The following is a 21373-nucleotide window of genomic DNA, read 5'->3' on the forward strand; positions in this document are numbered from 1 at the left end:
CACTGCCGTTATTTCAGTGCTCCATCATTCCTCTAATGGTCGGTCCACTAGAGGCATGAGCGATACCTGCTGTGGCACCAACACAGAGCTTGCGGAATGCCAAATCATCAGATTATAAATCTTTCTTTCGACTTGCTTGAAAAAGTGATAAAATCAAAGGCCGCTCAACATCTTTGGTCATGCATCTCTGTCCATATGCTGACTGAGTCACTGACTCATAGATTTATTTATTTATAAAGCTAAGCTGGGCAGGCTTCCATCTGTTTCCAGCGTTCTCCGACTTCATCTTGTAATCGTTAAGATAAAAAAAAATTATCTGCTGTCAGTACCTACTGTCTACAGAAATCCACCAACCTAAGAGCACGATTTTCAATTCTTGTGAAGGGAATTGAAAATCATGTTATCTGACTTATTTGTGAATTGACTCTCTTTTTGTCTTATTTTAGTAGGTGTTGGTTTGTTGTGCCTAAACCTTACCTGGTGTTCAGTAAATCTTGAATAATATTTACTTTCTTCTTTATATAAGTGATTAAAAAAGACAAAAGAATGGACATAAAAGAATAGTACATTTCCTGTTAAAATGACCAACAGTTGTTTTGGTGAACACACAAGCTTGTTTTGTCCAACAAACAGTAAAAAAAAAAAAAAAAAAAAGAAAGAAAGAAAGAAAGAAGAATGTGCTCATTATCTGCTCATGTGACAGGTATCGACCATGCCAGTTTATAGCACAGCAGGTATGACAAATGTATAGCAGTCTGGCCATAGAGGTAAGGATAAATGCCTTTGTCACAGAAGTAGAAGAAACGGAGAGTAAAGTTGTCAAAAAGAAAACTTTGGTGTATTTCCAGTGGTTCTGATAAATGTCTCTAACATTGGTCTGTTTAACGCCATTCAATGCAACAGTGCATAGCAGACACCTGAAAAAGCCATCAACATAGAAGGGGGAAAGAATCTGATAACACATAACAAAAAAAAGTCCTACCACTGTATAGCCAGCCTCTGTAAAATAACGTATGACAACAGCACTTCAAAAACAGACTAGTTTTCCTGTACAGTCAGGCATATGTATTGCAAAAACTGCTGTGATGAACAAGAAATCACAGCCACAATATATCACCAACATGATCCATTTGGGTCTCATCATTTATGCCAGTCTAGCGTCTGTAACTAGTGTGTCACTACTAACTTCACCATAATTCCACTTCATGTCAAAATCAATCTGCAATAATCTGGATGCACTGACCACAGAAAATCTCAGTCCCATTTCAAGTTTGTATATCAGAGTTTATGCCTCAAGTGCCCAATTTGTGTACACAAAGTATAATGAGCTAAAGATGATCTTGTGAACTTGAAACACTTCATGATGGGAACAACATCCTCTCACACACAATAACTAGGAGAGGGAGGGAGATACTGAACAAAAGAAAGGTACAAGTAGCAGCTAGATCCAGAGCAATGTAAGGCATTGTTACAGAAGGGGCTTTGCTCAGCATATAATTAGACTTTGGCAGTCAGACTACATCTGTCCTTCTTCCATGTCTTGGAGATTGAGTGAGAGAAACAGAGAAAAAGATAACGCAGAATTATAGTAGACTTTGCCCTAATCCATCAGACTTTTCACAAGGCAGACAAAAGGAGCCTGTATGATGTAATTTTGAGTTCGTCTTGGCAGCCATTGCTAGAGAGCAGTGAGTGCCCTTTAGAAAATGGCTTTGATTAAGAAAAGGTGCTTCTATGAATAAAGCAAGGGCAGGATCACTGCAGCAAAGAAGGTCATTAGTGAAAGAAATTCAAAGGAACTGAGAGGCAATGATGAAATATATAAAACAAATAATAGAAGAAGCAGTGATTTTATCAGTGAGGCACTAATTACCATACTATATTCAACACTGGAGCGTCATAGGAACAGAAAATATATCCGCGATTTCTTTACACTGAATTTTTGACACACACACACAAAAAAAAATGTACTCAATTTTTGACCGTGCGTGACGAAACAAGACATTTAAGGACATCAACATTCAAAGCTTCTGATAGGCTAATGGACATCATTTGAGCACCCTAACCCAAACACAAGGGCCTTTTCACACGACATCTTGGAAAAATCTAAAGAAATCAACTAAGACATCAGTAAAAGAACTGTGGACCTTAGAAAAGTCTGGCTGATCCTTGGGTATAATTTCCAGATGCCTGACGTTCATCTGTTCAAATAATAGTTACACAAGCATAAACACCATGGGAGCACACAGCTATCCTACCGCTCAGGAAGGAGACGGTTCTGCGTCCCAGAGATGATGTGAAAATGAACCCCAGAACAACTGTCAGAGATTGTGTACAGATGCTGACTGAAACTGGTAACCACCACAAAATGAGTTCTGTACCGACATGAGCTAAAGGGCCACTTAGCGCAGAGAAAGCCCCTGCTCCAAATCTGCCATAAAAAAGGCCGGATTACTGTCTGCAGCCGAACATGGGGACAAAGATTGTTATTTGTGGAGTCATGTCCTGTAGTCTGATGAAACAGAAATTAAACTATTTGGCATAATCATCAGTTATGTTTCGAGGAGAAAAGGTTAAACTTATGAGCCTCAGAACACCATCCCTACGGTGAAGCATGTGGGTGCGGCTGGTTTTCTGCCGAAGGCACTGATGCACTTCACAAAATAAATTAAATTATGTGGACATATTGAAGCAACATTTTAAGATATCAGCCAAAAAGTTAAAGCTTGGGAAAGGATGGGTCTTTGAAATAGAAAATGAACACCTCTAAATTAGTTGTAAAGCTGCTTAGGGACAACAAAGTGAATGTTTTGGAGTGGCCACCACAAAGCCCTCAATACTAGAGAAAATTTGTGGGTGGCACTGATAAGGTGCATGCAGGCACATAGGCCCACTAACTTGACTCAGTTAAACCCAGGCTGTCAGGAGGAAAGGCCCAAAATGCCAGCAAGATCTTGTTTATAAAAAAAAAAAAAAAAAAAAAAAAAAAAAAAACAACTCATGAAAGACTACCCCAAAAGGGTTCAAAATCACGGTGTATAAATAAAGTTATGCTTGCTTAGGAGCAGCATGTGTTTCTTCAGAGGAGGTCAGCCACAGCAGAGTTCACCCATGATGTTTAGGGATTTCGGGCCCTGTTGGTACTGCCTGTCATATTGCAATCCCACTTTATGTGTCATCACTCTGATGTTTGATGTTTTGCAACCCAGTGTGGCATTCAGATTGACTAATGCATTGTCACCCAGAAATACTCCCTTTGTTGGTGTGTAAATGGGTATGAAGCATTATCCACCAAGTATATCTCCTGAAGCCAATTAGCTGCAGGGATAAAACATCACATAGGTTTCCTTTTCAAAACCTCAGAGTGAACTATGTGCCATTTACTGAAACGAAGACACATGACCAAGTGAAAAGTGGGTCAGCTGCCCTCACATCCAGAGATGAGACAGTTGTTCTGTTTATTGTTTAGACTGCTTAATCTCCCCTTTCATTGGTGCATATGACTTCCATCTCCACAGCGAACAATCTGTGGCAGTCACCACTCACAGGATCTCTCTCCTGTGCTAATAGCAGCTAAAGTTACTTAGGTATTAGCTGACAATCTCCCTGCTGACAGCCAATTTCATCACCAAGCAGCTCTGGCCAGTTCATAACATATGATCATAAAGACGACACATGGAGCTACTGAATATAAGAAACGGTAAAGTATTTCTTATTCTGAAGAATCTATTTGACCCTAATCAGTCCTACCACTGAACGAGCCCATATGTGGGAGAACAGCATGATTAAGTGCACATGTATTGTGATAAATTGTGGCCTCATTTCCATCCCATTCATGGAATCAATCCATTTAGCTCATGGCTTTGTTGTTAGTTTGCTGTTGTAGATGAAGCTCTATGGGGCAACATTATTTCTGGTGTTTTTTAGTTGCAAAATAGCATCATGTGAACTGTCACTTCCTTCTGGATTGGGGAAGAGAGACATGTATATCTGGGTGCAGATTAAAGTGTTCCACGTCTCAACGGAACTGGAAGACACAATGACAAGCCAAAATGGATCAGCAAAATAAAACCCGACATGGTTGCACTAGCCCTGTAATTTACCCCTCCCCCACTTTCCTTTTTCTATATTTAGAATATAGTGTTTCAATAGTGTGCATCCACTCATCCATTACAGTGCAATTCTGTAATATGAACTAGGATGCCTCATCCACTAATGATCTTTTCTGGACTGATACGTGTGCAGTGGACTCTAAGAGTAATGTGAAATGAGGTTGTTGGAAAGAGCGGCAGGATGATGAAGAAGAGAGACAGAGGAGATGTTCAGCAGTTTTTTTCAGGAAGTGAGAGGCAGCTGGTGTGGATCAGTTAACCCGGCTGGAGGCTCAGAGAGAAGACGGAGAGAAAACAGAGAGATGGGGGGTGTGCAGGGAGCGAGAGGTGTTGATAGAAGAGGAGAGGTATCACAGGGTCACTGATGAAAATGTATAGTACTGGATAAAACTGGAGGAGATATTGGGGTAAGTGATGTGAGGAAGAACAGATGATGAAAAGGAAAAAAGAAGAGGTGAGGGGGCCATGGAGAGGTACTCTACTTTGGTTATTTTCTTGTTGCAAAATATTTTTTATCTCCAATAAGAGTAATGGGAGGAACTATAATATTTTCCTTTTGGGAACTCACCAAGATAAAGAAAATATTTGCATCCCACCCACCTTTCTTCTTGACCAGAAACATGTTTGGTGAGGTTGCATTGACTTTGATCCGTGGCCCCCAAGATCGATGCAATCTATCCTTGAGTCCAAAAGAATATTTGTGCCAAATGTATTGAAACTCCTGCTCTGATATATGAAGTTAACAAAAAGGCAGCCACAACTATGAACTCTGACAACCAAAGTTCCAATTCATCCTTTAATCCAAATAAATGTCAGTACCAAATGTAATAGTAGTGAAAAGTTGAAGAGAACCTGATGAATAGACAGACATCATGAAAACATGATGCCTCCAGCCCTGGCTGTGGCCGGCACAGAGGCTTCATGCGTTTTTAAAACGTAACACACTGAGTTTGTCAAAACAAAATATACACTCATTCATAGAAGAAACAAAAGTTGTTCAGCTAGACAATATAAATAATTTGCAATGTATTCCGACCTGAGTGAGCGGCTATTCATTGGTGTTTATTGGCAGAATCTGACATTTACTGGTGGCTTGATGAAAAACACTGTTGCTAAAAACCCTCAGTAGTCTTTACATATGTAATTGTAGCCACTGAGCCTTTAAATCTCGGGCGTGCGCTTTTGGTCAGATAACATGCCCTCAACAAGAAGAAATGGCACAGTTTATTTTAAAGTGAGGAAGGAATGTAGCGGGTTAGAGGACGGAGATACAGATATTTGATCTTATCCTTGAGGCCGGAGGATGAAGAGAAAAACCTGTGTCATGGGCAGATTGTCACCTTTATTCAACAACAACAATGTGAGGGAGATAAGTTATGAGAATGGGGCCATGTGTCCTGATTTGCTTTAATCAAGCAGAAAACTATACATCAGGTGGAGATGTTCAATTGGTTTTTAGAACCTATTTCAAGCCCAAGCCTTGCTTGAGGCTTAAACATTAACATTAACAACTTTAGGGTGAGTTAGCAGACAGAGCAGAGTGCCTTCTGGCACTGTGAATAATTTAAACGTCACATGTTTCTAGTCTTCGTAAGACAGGCTGAAGTGGTACTAAATCCCTGGCCACTGCAGTACACACTAGAATGACAGGGAGCAAGAGAATAAGATATAAAATAATGGTGGTATCAAATGGGAAATGGGATTGCGGGTGAACTCTGATTTAATTTCCTTGTTTGATTACTTGCTCATGTGTTGAAACAATGAGGATCTTATATTTCCCGTATGCTCTGGATCAAAGACAGTCTGGTAGGATTTGAACTGCTGTATCGAGCCCTCAGAAAACACTCTTAATACTCCTACTCCTATGTAAGCAAGCACACGCTGTCCATATAGGAATTGCATAGTTTTCATCTCTCCCAGAGCAGCAGTAGAGACAAGTGGACTCTTATGTTCTGACTGAAGCAGAGGAGTCCCAGATGAATACGGAAAGGCAGGTCCCTCAGCAGCTTGTCATGCATTTCAATCACAATTCTCTGTTAGACCAAAAAGACAAACACATGCAGTGATGCAGGGGAACGCAGCCAATCCTTCCAAACTAAATTCTTCACCAATCACTAAGACATTAACTTTTGTGAGCCTCCATACACTTCACATGCCGTTGTAATAACAATTTCATTTTTAACTACCATCTGTCATCCTGTCTCTCCCATCCATAAGCATCACTGTAATCTACTGTTGTCACTGTGTGGCCTCAGAATCACCAAGACTGACATCCAACTGTAGATCTCTCGTCTCAACACACAGGTCTCAGGACACTATACTTAGACCCCCCCCCTTTTCTGGGACAATGACACAGTCATATATCTCAACGGACTGCCATCTCTGACAGTTTAAGTAGCCCATTACATTATTTACCTTCTGACAGCTCTTTTCCTGCCAGCAGTGACTCAGTGACAAAACATTTTTCTATACTTGTGTGCATTACTTTCCAATGGGCAAAAAGGAGAAATGCTGTTACTTGTAATATAAAATGGTATATGGTACTTCTTCAAATGTGAACCCACATTCAGTTTACTGAAGTGCAGTCCCTTACTTGGATTTACTTGGGTTACCTCAGAAAACCCAATCTGAATGAAAACCATTCATCACAAGGTCTACATACACTCTCACAGGAGATCTTGTACTAACAAAATTGTTTCAGGAGTACAAACCTGGACCAAAGACAAAGTGAGGAATTTTTGTCACATGTCACCTGTAAAACTTGAATAGCTAACAAAACAAACAAACAAACAAAAAAAAAAAAAAACTGCGGTGTGTGCTCGACTATGTTGTCATTATAGCCAGGTTGACTGAGTTAAAAAGTACAGAAAAAGAGCAGGCTTTCACAACTGAAACTTTTTCTTTTATTTCTGTTTTCATGTCAAAACGACTCAACCAATGAGAATTTCCGAGTGTGTGATTTCCTATTACTTCCCTACTTTTAGAGGCAAAACAGAACAAACAACATTGTTGAGAAGACAATTTTTGATTTACTCACCAGAAGTGGAAGAGATACATGCTTATTACTGTAAGTGAAGGTTGTGGTTGTAGACTGAAGGGTGGTTCTCTCCAAAATAGACGTTAACAGCGACAGACAAGAAACAGACAGACACATGCATTTCTGTTTGCACCAAAATGGTTGGTAAAGGAGTTCACTTCAGGGCAGATGTAGCAAACTTGTAAATTTTGGGCTTTGAGGAGACTCAATTGGCCAATGAAAAATTCAGTGTCACTGAAAAATAGAAAATAGAACAATTTGCACTTTAAGATCAAGATTGAATTGAGAATTGCTCCAAACTCCAGCACAAATATTTATAGCATACACAAAGCTCTCAGAAGTTTACTTCTTTAATGAAAAATCTGTCCTGGTGACATCTGATGGTTGGGCCATCAAGGTGAAGTTTACATTTTCTCACAGTAAAAATATACGAAGTAAAAATCCATAGACTAACTGCAGAGCTTTAGAATAGACACTGGACCCATGATGGAAAACCAGAATATTTAATCATCTTAAAGATTTGTTTTCCAAACAGCTTTTAATCCGTAATGAGGCATGCAGCACGTTTGAGTGTGAAATGCTGAACGCAAACAAAACTCAGTTTATTTTTACTGAATGCTCTACAGGGTACCTTTAAATATTTTCATTCCCATTACCATACTTTGAGAGGCCTGAAATAAACCTTTACTGCAACACGTCATGACATTCCATTGAGAAATACTGTCTTTCCCAACCAACACAACATGCATCCTTATTTCCTCTTTGCTCAATGACATTAACCTTTCTCCTGGAGAATCAATAGCATTTTATTTTAACACTTAGGTCCCACTAAAGGTTAATACAAGAGGGATTGGATTGGTGAGAGTTCAACTCTTTTATTTGCTGAAACTACGGCTGTGACCTGGCCTTTGCAATAAAAAATAATCAATTTCATTTTCATGCACAAAAAAACAGAAGGGTAGGGCAATTTATTACATCCTACCATTGAAAATGCTGCAGAAGAATCCATACACAAGGCTTTAGGTTTGAAAAAATGCTTGTTTTCTGATCACTTCTGATCAATTTTTTTTTCCAGTCAACCAATCTTGTTACAAGGGTATTTGAAACCCATTTAGCCAAAGGCCAAGCGTTCTGCTTCAAAGAGTTATTTCACATAAATAAAGTTATTTCCACTCAAACGTTTCAAGTTGAAGCTGTTTATATGGTTTAAGTGTGATCAGGTCTTTATATATATATATATATATATATATATATATATATATATATATATATATATATATATATATATATATATATATAATATAAATAAAATAAATAAATAATAAATAAATAAAATAACTTTTATTAATTGACGTCAGCCTGGAATATTAAATATATAAATATTAAAAATTTCCTTGTATGCAATAAATTGTATTACGTTGATGGTTATTTTCCAATAAGTGATTTATTTGGGATAGCTTTTGAACAGTATTGTATTTCTACTTTATAAATCGCATATAACTCCCCGCAATGGATAAGTGGTTGAAGATGAATGAATGAGTCACAGTTTAACTGTTTTTAACCACTTTACAAATAATGATTGTTGTGTAGGCATTTGAGTAACAGGCACAAGAAAATTAAATGCAGCTTGTGCAGGTTCTGCAAAAAAGGCATTTATATTCATTGTAAGAAGGGGAATCCTATTCCAGAGAAAAAAAAGGAAAAAGAAGAGGAGAGAATTAAAAAAAGAGCAGCATTTCAAAATCTCATTCTCTTCACTACCTGCAGTTTCAACACAGCAGGGCTTGAGGCAAAATGGCCATCTCTGGCAGCATTGGATACAACTGAGAGAAAAAAAAAAAAACAAAAAACACAGAATAAGGAAAATCCTTGCAGTGTGCCTGCTGCCCCGAAGCAACACTTAGTGTGGATAGTTAAGATGGTGGATATAAACACACACACACATAAAAAGATCCAAAAGCAAATATGAGGGTGCTGTTTAATGAGAATGTATTCACTATTTCAACATTCCTGAATTTTCCACAACATATTTTTTAGTTTATTTAGTAGAAAGAATCACAAAAACCTGGGAATTCGCAGCCAGGTGGGCTTGATTTCAAATGATTTAGATTTCTTGGGAGTCATTTTATAGTCACCTAAATAAACTTATCAAGATATTCATACTGAGTCCCAGTGTGAGGTGAGTGAGCTAGATGGACAGTTTCCATTTTGGAGCTACAGAGTGAACAGGATATGAATTAAAGCTCATTCTGTTTACCAAGTTACAGGAGGTGAAAGCTCTCAATAAAGTACCTTGCTGTTTGTTTGGTCTGCTGCAGGTCTGCGCTGAGTCTGAATTAACTTGGATTCCTCATGGGCCACATAAGACAGGCAGTTTGCTCTGTTGACTTCTCAAATTCTTATTCGATTAAAAAAGAAATTTTCAGTTTCTTATCATATTTAAGAAAAGTATATGTGCTTTGTTGCTTTGAATTATTGCACATGGTTATGAGGGTATAAAAGGCAATTATGACGACAAAAATATCTACCCATGAGACTGAATGAACAAAGATTTTAATGAGTTGGGGCTCCATTTTATGAACATAAAATGTGGTGAACTCTACGTTGTCCAGCTGGCCTGCTTGTGCGCTCACCTTCTGTGATCTGAGTGCTGAGAGTGAAAGCAAGAAAGTGATAGAAAGTCTCATTAATCACCCCTAGCACTGCACTCCAGTGGATTAAAGCAGAAAGGGGAATTTTTAAACACATGATATGTTGGCCTGACATCAGCTCTCAGACTAAAGAAAAGAAAACAGAAATGAATCAATTCATTTCTATCAGTGCAAAGGGACATGACACTTCCACAGAGTCACAGTGTTTCATTAAGTCCTCTGACTCTGTCTCTGCCCTCTGAGCCATTACCTGATACTCATGTCAGCAAAGGATAGTTTTCGTCACTTAAAACTGCTGCTTCTCATGTGTGTTGAAAGTGAAACATTGTGACCCATACACACCATATTAATGTCACAAATTTGGTACAGCTTTCAACATTTGAACCTACTCTTCCCATTACACCTCCACAGAGTCATGGCGCTTCACCTAACATCTTATTTGTTTGACAATCATCTGTGATGCATTATCAAATTATAGCTCAATATCGTCATTGAATTAAAATGAAATGAAAGTTTATTGAAATGTGAACTCATCCATGTGAAGATGTGAATTAAAGATGAATAGTCAATTAGGGCTGTGTTAATGTAGAATATTAATCCAGTCCAATTAGAATCATCAAAAAAAGTAGAGAACATGGGACAAAACTTCTCAGTCTTATGGGCCCTCTTCTTTCTATTACAAACAGAGCAATTAATTAATCAGTACAATTTAGATTTTTAAATTATGAGGACATTCCTTCATTTGATACATTACCAGGCAATCCATAATTAAGTGAAATTATTGTTTAATTACACTTCACTCACACATAAACTCACATGCACACAGAAACTAATTCTTCTATGCCTCCCTCTCTGTGTGAAAGGTCAGTGTGTGTGTGTGTGTGTGTATGTGTGTGTGTGTGTGTGTGTGTGTGTGTGTGTGTGTTTTAGAGCGGGAAAGCTGAAGGTGTGTTGCAGTTGTGACTGGCAGGTGGTGCTGGCATAGTAACAGACAGTCAGACACACAATCTCAGAAGAGCAGTTTGCTGCTGCAGCTGCCTGACCTACCAACAGGCCAGACAACCAGAGCTGCAGGACATGGCAAGCTAATCGAAAACAACAAAGAGTAAACTGAGCCACATTTTCTTTCCACACCTGTATCAAATAATAGGATTATGCAACAATTCCCATCACAGCCATTTGATGTTGGTGGAGGAAAAGGAAGAGGAATCTCAAGGTAAGAAAGCTAGCTCTTCTCGCAAAACTCTCCAGAGTGATGGAGGCTATTCTGTTTTTGAAGTTACAGACACCTGCATTTAGAGTTTGACATGGCTGAGGGCAAAAATGTGAGGATTTTAAATCATGCAGTAATCCTGTGCCAATGGCAAAACGCTAACAAAGTAACAAAGTTGTACGTACCTGGAGGCAGGATGGTTCGCTTCCTCTTCTTGCTGTTCTCGGCTGTGGTTTCTAGAGGAGGACACTCTGACACCAGTGGCCCGTTGGAACTGGTGAACTGCAGAGGATCGTTGTTGGTTGCTGGATCAAAGGGCAAAGCGTTGAGTCCTTGAAGACACAGAAAGTCACATTGCAGTGAATTAAACACCAGCTCCTGACCAAAGGAGAAAGTACTGTCACATACAAGAGGAGGATACATTACACTGAGCTTTTGGTGTTAGCATCATCATGACACAGATCACCGTATTAAGACCTTTCATTCATATTAAGAAGTGTGGCACTGGTGGAAGTAAATTCAATCAACAATCAGAATGCAGCATATTCAAGTAGATCTACAGAAATAAATATCCTCATAGCTCTGAAAATAAATATCATTCTCAAATTAAAGCCCCTCAACTCTCTTTTGGTCACTTTTCTGACCAATTCAAAGACAACACTGAATACCAGCAGTATTCAAAGACATGGACAACTCTAAGAAGCACCGAACGAAAAAATAAATCTACAATGCCAAAACTGGTCAAACATCATCAATTGATTAAGACCATGATATGATCAAAAGTTCCAACATAGATGGTAGTTTATTTTCTCAAAGAAAATGTCTTTTTTTGATATGGAGTGAAATTAAAACCAAAAATGTTTAGTCAATTAACTAATTACTTGACAGGCAGTGCAGTAGTAACATAATTGATTCCTTAAGTAAAAAGAACCAAACCTTTATCTTGTGAAATGTGAGGATTTTCCTCCACTTTTCCCTGTTTTCTCCCCCAAACTTTTTGTTTTTAATCAAGTTATGAAGTCAACTTGCCAACTGATTAGCTAAAAACAAACTACTTGGAAATGCCATCTTGTGCTCTAGGAATTGTGGCTCACGACTTTCTCAGGAACCCAAGATAAAAATTGTCTGCCCTAATACAGAGTTAGGAAACAATAACAGATACCTGGGGCTGGATGTAAGAATTATACTTCTGTATAAATATTTTGAGCACACAGACAAACCAACCGATAAACTGTCTTTCTCTTCCAGTCAAGGTCAATTTTGAAACACCTCTTACTTTGATTTAGAACACTTTTCACAAGTCATTTCTATATTTCAAGAAAAATCCAGCTCAGGTAGTCTGTAAAATGAGACAGCTCGGTGGAGACAAGGTTTCCTTCAGTTTTTCTACTTTCCTCACTGTTATCGTACAAAAACAAATCAACAGTCATATCACGACCGCAGGGCAAAAACAACAGTTACAGCCACAAGAGATGAAAACTAAAATAATGTGGAGATTGCCTTGGCATCCAAATAAACAGTAAAAACTTAACTTGTGTTTTCTGCTTAATGTAGCAGCTATTCTGTGCTCTTCGGGTGATGTCTGTTTAGAATTCAGAGTCCTGGAGAGATGGTCTATGTACCTGAAAAACTTATGGCATTTCTTAGTGCTGAGATTTGTTTTTGCCTCCATGGCTCAACAGATCAGACGGCCTTCATTGCAGTGGCTTACCGAGGTCTGAGGTCTGATCAGTTGGTATTAAACTCGGACCATGCTCTAAATAACAACATCATTCCTTAGAATTACAACAGTGAAACTGTTTTTCTTTACAAAGAGCAACACAATATTGTCGCAGCAATAAAATCTGCACTGTGGACTATTACATTTTTTTACACTACTGACAGGTTTTGTGCTTTATCTTCACTACCTCATCCACATACACTCTACTGTATTACACTGTTTAACAGTTTTGAACCTCATAGTTGTATTTTTGCATTTTTTTTATATTTAAAGTCACTTTATTACGTAATGTCACTTTATCATTATCACCACCACTTTTTATTCTTGTTCTATTGTTGTACTTCTATATCTATGGTTGCTGCTGTAACGATCAAATTTCCCATACGCGAGATAAATAAAGTCCTAACTTATCTTATCTTAACATCATGACTCTGTAGTTCTGGGGGAATACTTTGATTAAGTTGCACACTGCTATATTTTCAAGTTTCCACATAAAAACGGATAGAATCAGATTACAGATTTTTTTGTCAACTTAGTCTTCACTTTGAATGAATTCAGTCAACCAATACCAAGATGGATCAAAAAGTTACCAGAGACGGACAATTCAGACATTCAGATAAGAAAGAAAAAGAAAGATAAGAAATGTTTTGCTGAGTGACAATACTTGTTAGTGCGCAAAACTTCTTCAGACAAAAACACTCACTGACTTTCTGCATCTACAAAATGATAGCAAACTGTCACGGGGCAGTGGTAAAGGTCACAATCCAGACAACACACCCTGAGAGTTAGGGCCTTGAGATACATTAAAGTTTTGTTTGGAACATTTTCTGGATTCAAGGAAGGGGTGAGGCAATCGCCGGAGTCAGTCTCCGTCATTTAAGTCAATTCCCACTCAGCATCCATCTGTCACACTTTTTTTATGGTTAACATCAATATTGTAGAGTGTTAACTGAGCCCATTACTTTGCCAGCATCACCAACAAACAGCTACAGATTATATTTAAACTGGCAACATCCAAGTCATGGAAGGCATGTGAGCTCCTGTGAAGAATGGCCAAGAGAGACCTTGGAAAGAGTGAAGCAGCTGACAGAGAAATACCACCTAACCTCACCAGACACTATGTTGTTCCAGTTCAAGATCAGAGAATAAAAGAAATATAATCTTTCCTCATAATGTTGGTTTTACCCAAACATTTTCTCAAATTCTTCAGACATGTGGTGTAAAGGTGACGTGTGCAACACACAGAGGATGAATCAGGTTGGAAGAAATGTGTTATTTAAAACTTAAATGGAACTGTGTGACTAACTGCATCCAGTGTGGTTTTTACCTCATCTGGATCTTGCTGTATGGCATCACAACACTATAAAAAGTTCTGAGGATGCAGCTTTCATGAAACAGCTTCTGACTGTTGGTTATTTTATCTCACACCAGAAGCATATTTCTCTGGGTTTTAATTCAGAAACAGTTGTCAGTGTTCAACACCAGTAATCAAACAGTTATGGAGCACTGTAGAAATATACGTTGATTCAAAAGTGAAGAGTGGGAACAGAGCGTAGAAGTGAAACCTGTAAGTGTGTATATATGCATGAGTGTAAACCTGTATTAGAAATGCTTTTGCTGGGTCATTGCTCCTGTCTGCGGGCTACTCATATGTCTGTGGGCTGATGGATGGTGTGTTTGAGTTTCAACATCTGGCCAGAGGGAGGGGGGATGTCAGTATCACTCCCTGAGGGAGGAAGAAAATGAATACCAGGAGGCTGGGTGGAGACAGGCGCAGGGTGTGGGCAGAGGGACTGCAGAGTAAAATTAACTTCATGCTCTGTGGAAATATCACGACTGAAATTGAACTGATCTTATTTCAAGGATACACTAACAACTGCCCCATTAATGATATGGTGAGCCAGGAAAACACAGGGCCATGAAAAGCACAACAAAACTCAATGGGTCATTAAAGCCCCATTTGGCTGCAAAGGTTGCAAACATAACTAGGACATCTGAAACATGTAGCTTGAGGGGCTGTCATGTCATCATTAAGACATAGCAATGAAATAATAACCAACTGACCAAATCCATGTGAGCTAGGTCAGGCTGGTTTGCCCTGTCACACACTCAGCCTGAGGATTTATGAAGCTAATGAAAATTGAAACCTTTCATGACCATTGAAAGGTTTAATATCGTCAGCAAACTAAGTAACAGGAAACCCTTAAAAACCAAAAAAAAACAAACAAACAAACAAACAAACAAACCTCCAGGGATACATGATGCCTCGTTTCACCACACAGAGAAACAGTGTAGAAAATCTCCTATAATACAGAAAAACCGTCTTGGTCGGTTAAACTAATTACAGAGAGCAAAGAATCAAGCTTTCTGCACAACAGAATCATGACATTTGAGCATCAGTAAGTTCACAATTTGCTTTAATAAATTCAAAGCACACTGATAGCTGCAGGGATCAAATCTACAATCTCCATGAACAGATCACCCACAAGCCACAGAGGAATGACTTTCTTTCAAATAAATATAATTCTCCCTGATATGCTCCAATCTAACTCCTATCAGCTAGTAAACTGTTGCAGTATACAAAGTGTAATGCAGATGAGGCGGAAATGCGCATCAGCAATACATTGTGAGAAAGTGCTGAATAGGGGAGAATGGCTACAGCAGGGCTCTGTTAATCAAAGATAACACTGAGAAACATATAGAGGCCATGTAGACTATGGCACATTCATTCATCTGAACAAGGCAAGAGGCCAGAGGGTGGCACACAACATTAACATATCCCCTGCCTCAGAACTAAATTTGCTTCTGACTAACCCACCACATTACTCAACCTGATCTGTCTGTCAACAAACTGCCTTTCAGGTCCACTGATTTGTATCATCAAACAAGCTAAATGGCTGAGCAAATTCACCAGGATTGAATCTAGATAAAGGTGTACAGGATCATCCTTTTATGCTAAAACAGTACCGACATCACAAGGAGGTGGGATTTTATGGAGGCCAAGAGATTATTCTCAAAGTTAAGAATGCTCATTAATTATTCATAATGTAAGATTTTTAATGCTTTGTTAGCTTTGTTAATAGCCAAATGTTGATGTTACAAATGTCCCTATTTCATATGATGTGAAAAATATAAGCACTAACACAAATAATATTCACAGCAAAGTGTCTGAACAAAGTTAGAAATTGCTCAAAATTTCCAAAGCAATATCCCATGACCAACACGAAGCCAAAGTTTTCTTGTTTTTAATTCATCACCATCATGCAGTGGAGCACCTTTCTTTCTTAAATTCAGGCGAATACGATCAAATAAAACACTGACATAAAAGATGTCAAGACTATAATCTTTCTGCCCAAAATTGTCACCTCAACTAATGCCACTCACAATTTCCCAAAGTCCAATATCAATGGAATTTGTTTGTTTTGCCAAGCCATAAATCTACCAGAAGACCAAAACATACTGAAGTATAATGACATAGAACAGATAGAAGCAGTAAACTCTCACATTTGAGCAGCATACTATGACACAATAAGAATGCAAATGTTATTGGTGAAATTTGGATGGGGTTGAAAAGGGCATAAATAATCTAATCTAATCACAAATTAAAATGAAAACAGGAGCAGTCACACTGTCCATTAGAACAATATTAATCCAGATTGCAAGTCCTGCTGAATTACCATCACTGCAGAGATAGCTGCTGTCTCTGCTAAACTCAGCGTCAGTCCTTCGTTCTTGGTCCTGGTGGCTTCAGCTGAAAAGTTTACATATAGGATCCCAATTTAGCCTTCAGTGACCTGAAAGGTTACCGATGAAGCCAAGTCACAAGACCTCCGTTAGGTCTCAATAAACCGTTTCAACACATATCAGTTCACCACAATAAAATGAGATACTGCTCTATTCATAGCCGGGAGCGTACATCAGAACAACAGGACATGCTTTGGCCCAGGGCGGTGGGCACAAGCTCTGAGCTTCCTAAAAAAAAGGTAGCTGACTTAAGTTATGAGTGGCCTCAGCAGATGTATAAACAAGGTGTCTGACTGACGTGGCTTAGCAATGAAGGGTGAGGCATGCCAAGCAGCTGCGGTATTCTCATGAGGTTATTAGCCAAGCTTTTCACTTACTATGTATTTATAGCAAAGACAAAGAGCTGTTAAAACAACAGGCAGTGTGTACAAGTGAAGGACCATTTTATGTGCAGCTGCAGGCTTTGCTCATTTAAAAAAAAAAAAACAACAACAATACAATTAACAGCTGAGAGTACTCTATGCTGTGGACCCTTGCACATTCCAAAAGGCAAAGAAAAACCTCAATAGTTTGTCAACCATGCAAGCTTTGGCTCCAACACAATCCACATAAATAACTATTGGCCACTTCAGTGTCCAAAAGGACAGAATGTGAGCTTTATCACAATGATGATGTTGTCATGTGCTTTCACTGACAAGCTCTCAAGTCCTGAGTGTTAATGAAAGCTTAACTTACGTTTCAATTTTCTTTATTGGTTCTTTGTGTTACATTCACAAAAGTTAATTGCTATTATAACACTCGAGGGGGCTTTGTGCACCATATTCTTTCTCATGAAACAAAACAGTTTTAATATTTAAAAAAAAAAAAAAAGAGGCAAAAGTTGACACCATCAAGTCTCACAGAAGAATGGTTTTGCTGAATACTGTGGTCCGTGATGCTACTTGTCTAACCTAACTATAGAAATCAAAGCAATTATGCAAACACACAAACACAGAAAATAAGAAAATAAAATGACTTTCATTTGGAAAATATCTCAGGATCCTGAATATACAGAGCCTTTAGGGTTTATTTTTGCCTTTAGTTTGGGTTTCACAAGTCAATAGTGCTTCATTAACATGAAATTTACATTTCAGAGATATTAGCAACTCTGTCAGCGCAGTGTTTCCTCTGGCACCTGGTTAAACTAATTTTTTTATTGCAATCATTTCTTTGAACCCCATAGATCAGCCCCATTATTTGGAGATGTAGCAGGTGTTATCAGTGAAGAAACTGGCAACAAAAAACAGCACTGGGATCACAGAGAAATGAGGCATAAGACAACACTGTTGAATATTCATCACCATTCACATTGCCAAAAAATATAAATCACAAAGATTATCACTTTAGAAGATCAAATTTAGTTGCAGGTACTCAGAAGAAATCTACAGTAACAAGGCGTTTCCCAAATTACACTTAGCATCTGCACGTCTGGTGAGTCAGTCATGGAGCAAGGACAAGAAAAACAACAAAAGCTTGTACAGTTGTAAATTAATGCTGTTTCAAAAGACAAAAAAAAAAAAAAAAAATATATATATATATATATATATATATATATATATATATATATATATATATATATATATATATGGCATGATAGCAGGTATGAAATACTGGCTCAAGTGTGATAATACATTTGAGCCAGTTAAGTACAGAAAATGGGATATTCTGCAATCTTTATGTAACACAAATCAGGGTTAATGTATGATAAGCATGACAAAAGAATTATGTGTTAGACTTGGAAGTTTGGTAAAGGTTAATATATTCCCTGATTTCGTGATGACATTTTAAACCATGCTAGTATTGAGCAACTCATTGTGTATTTACAAAATTCCCCTTCTCTGCATGTGGTATGAACCCTTCCAATGCATTGGCATATGGAGCCAGGGCATCTTGTGACACAAAGGGCAAAAGAAATGAGAACGGTTGCTAATGCTGACTTACGGATATTTGTTTTTTTTCTAACCTGAGATTGTGTTGGAAGCACAATCTCAAGTTAACATGGACATTGCGGAGCAGCAGTTCACCTTAATGATGCCATAACCATTCAAAAACGTCCCAGACGAGGGAAAAAAATAAAAATCTTCTCTGTCCTTCCTCCCAGCCTCAGGGACTTGGGAATTGAAGGTTAATTTATTTAAATCTCACATCCACTTATCTGTATTTCATTAAACTGACTAAGAATCTTTGGTTTGTAGTATAATCCGCTTTCCATTGTCAAAAGGCCCATGCCCTCCCTGTAATGGAGTGGGTAAATTTAAATAAATGTGTACAATGACACAATTGATGAATGAACATACTTTGTTGTTTTTGGTGTTGTGATTCTATCCTGCAGACACTGCGATGTCCAAAGAAAATTTCCCACTGGGGTAATAAAGCTGATCTTATTTACACACTTACACACAACACAGTGCCATGCTCGCGTACATATGCATGCACTAAGCCTTCTGAGAGCAATGCATTACCTGGGACTAATAATACTAGAAGCCACTCACATGGTAGGTAGCAATAAAGTGAAAGTATCGGTTCCCCCCAGGAGGACTGTTCTTTTATGCTGTTTACAGCCCCAGAATGTCTGAGCTCTGACCATCTGTCCCTTCCTTTGAAAGACAGGAGGCTTTAATGCATGCAGCGTGGGGTCAGATCAAGATATCAACAATTAGGCTGCAGTTCAGAGAATATCCTGGCCATGTGGGCCATCCATGTATCATTATTACAGCGTGGCATGCTTTATGGCTGGCACCAACATCGTTATACTAATGACTTTGGAAACACTGTCCCTGCCCTTAAATAGTTGCTGAGGCTATTTGCAGTCTGTTAGAAGAACATCCAGCCTATGTTGTTGTGGTATTGTGGCTAATGAGACTCGTGGCTCCAATGTATCTCAACAATGACACCTTGAAAGCTGCCAGTGTCTCCATGTGACCATTAATAACCTTGAACAGTCACCTGCAAATCTCAGTCCCAGACAAAACTGAACATCTATGAGTGGATTCACTGGAAAACTTCCGAGAATCTGCTCCAAATGCTGCAATGGAAAATTGGAAATGAAAAAGTGTTTTTTTTTTCCCCCTTGGTTGCACAAGCACTCTCTGGCTGACAAGTATTAATAAAAAAAAAAAAAACCCACTGAAATTGACCAAATAGAAGCCCTAAATCCTGCGACAGACACATTTTCAATAAAACATGGGTGCTCCTTGAAAGTTAGGCAAAGGTCATCCCTCCTACTCAAAGTGGGATTAGGCTGCAGGGGACTTCAGGTTTTTGTTTAGGGTGTAGATTAGTCGGGTACTTTATTAAGAATACCATGCTAAAGCTGGGTAAGCCTGGGCTGCCTTTGATTGTAAAACAATCTGGATTGATCTTGTTGTGGATTCCACTTGATGTTGGATACAGTCCTTCAAGATTATGGTCCATGTTATGCACATTCACACTGCCAGCCCTCTGTTCTGCTACATCCCGTAGGCTCTCCATTGGGTTTTTATTTTGTGACACGGTGCATTAAAGTGCCATAACACAAAGCACATGGTCAGGAACGATGTTCAAATAGGCAGTGGTATAGAAATGATGATTGGCATTAAAAAGCCCAAAGAATGCCAAGGAAATATTGTCCATACCATTACACCCAGAGTAGCAGCCTTGGCTGTTGAAACAAATTGAAGTTAGGTCCATGGATCCATGCTGTTGGTGCCAATTTCAAACACTACCATCTGCGCAGCTCAGCAGAAATTCAGATTCCTCATACCCGCCTGTTTTTTTCCCCAGTATTCAACTGTCCAATTTTGGTGAGCCTGGTCCAACTGAAGCTTAAGATTTCTCTTTTTGGCTGACAGGACAATACATCTTTTGCTTCTACTGCTAGGACCCATGTACTTTGATATTTTGCCTGTGGAGAAACTTTTCTATTTACCACAAAAAAAAAAAAAAAAAAAAAAAAAAGAGTGATAACGATAGTAAACACTTCAGACTGTTGTATGTAAAAAAAAAAAAAAAAAAAAAAAAAAAAATCACTTCAGATCATTTTAAACCAATCCATTTTACAACAATAGTCATGCCATGGTCAAAGATGATTTGGTCAAAATTGTCACCCATGCTGTGTTAATTTATACATTATACATTTGGGCTGTTACAATATTTGCATTAAGAAAAGCCATTTATTGTTCTCACCCATCTGCCTTTTTAAACATAAGCTGCTATTAACTATGCCTTTTTCTTCACACACTAATACTTTCCCTTTTACTTTGTTCTTCCCCCCGTCTCTCATTTTCTTGTCCTCAACTGCTCCATAATTTGCATCCGACCACCTATATTTTATCCCCATTAGGGAATGGACTGAAATAGACAAAACAGAAGATTTGCACAGAGCAGCTGTTATAAACAACAAGCTTTTAAAAGGTGCAAAATGTATCCTGCTGTAGCTGTCTGCACTTATAGTAAGACTTTAGAGTTTTAAGGTAATGCAAGTTTCACACCATATGAAAAATCTGGGGTATTATTTAAAATCTGATGAATAGTGATAAGTAATGAATCAGACATGGAAAGGCAGAATGCAGTGGGGAAACAAGTATTTGTCCTTTGCTCATTAATTAACTTCTCTAAGAACATTTAGCCAGAAGCGATTATGTCTATAATAATCCTCAATTGAATTCAATGGTAACTGGTTAGAGAAAAAAAATAAATGATGACTAATAAAAAAAAAAAAAAAAAAGGTGGTTTGAAATAAGATAAGATGGGGCTTTGCAGCTAGAAGTATGTCAACATTTTAAGTCATTACACTAAATTAATTCAGTCATTCTGGGGAAAGAATTTTCACAGCATCACAGATTTCTTTCGAAAACGTGTTCCAGTTTGGTTCTGAGA

The 21373-nt window shown here is 38.3% G+C and overlaps 1 protein-coding gene across 5 annotated transcripts in view; it reads right to left on the bottom strand.

Moving 5' to 3' along the window:
* Positions 1-21373, bottom strand: part of enox2 (ecto-NOX disulfide-thiol exchanger 2) — a 147756-nt gene that overhangs the window by 62214 nt on the left and 64169 nt on the right. For all 5 annotated transcript variants that reach the window (XM_029512632.1, XM_029512630.1, XM_029512629.1 and 2 more), the window contains one exon: positions 11199-11345. In XM_029512632.1, the coding sequence (XP_029368492.1) occupies positions 11199-11345 (147 nt within the window). The remainder of the gene's footprint in view (positions 1-11198; positions 11346-21373) is intronic.

Source organism: Echeneis naucrates, chromosome 10 (genome assembly GCF_900963305.1).
Source record: "Echeneis naucrates chromosome 10, fEcheNa1.1, whole genome shotgun sequence".
Classification (NCBI taxonomy): Eukaryota; Metazoa; Chordata; class Actinopteri; order Carangiformes; family Echeneidae; genus Echeneis; species Echeneis naucrates.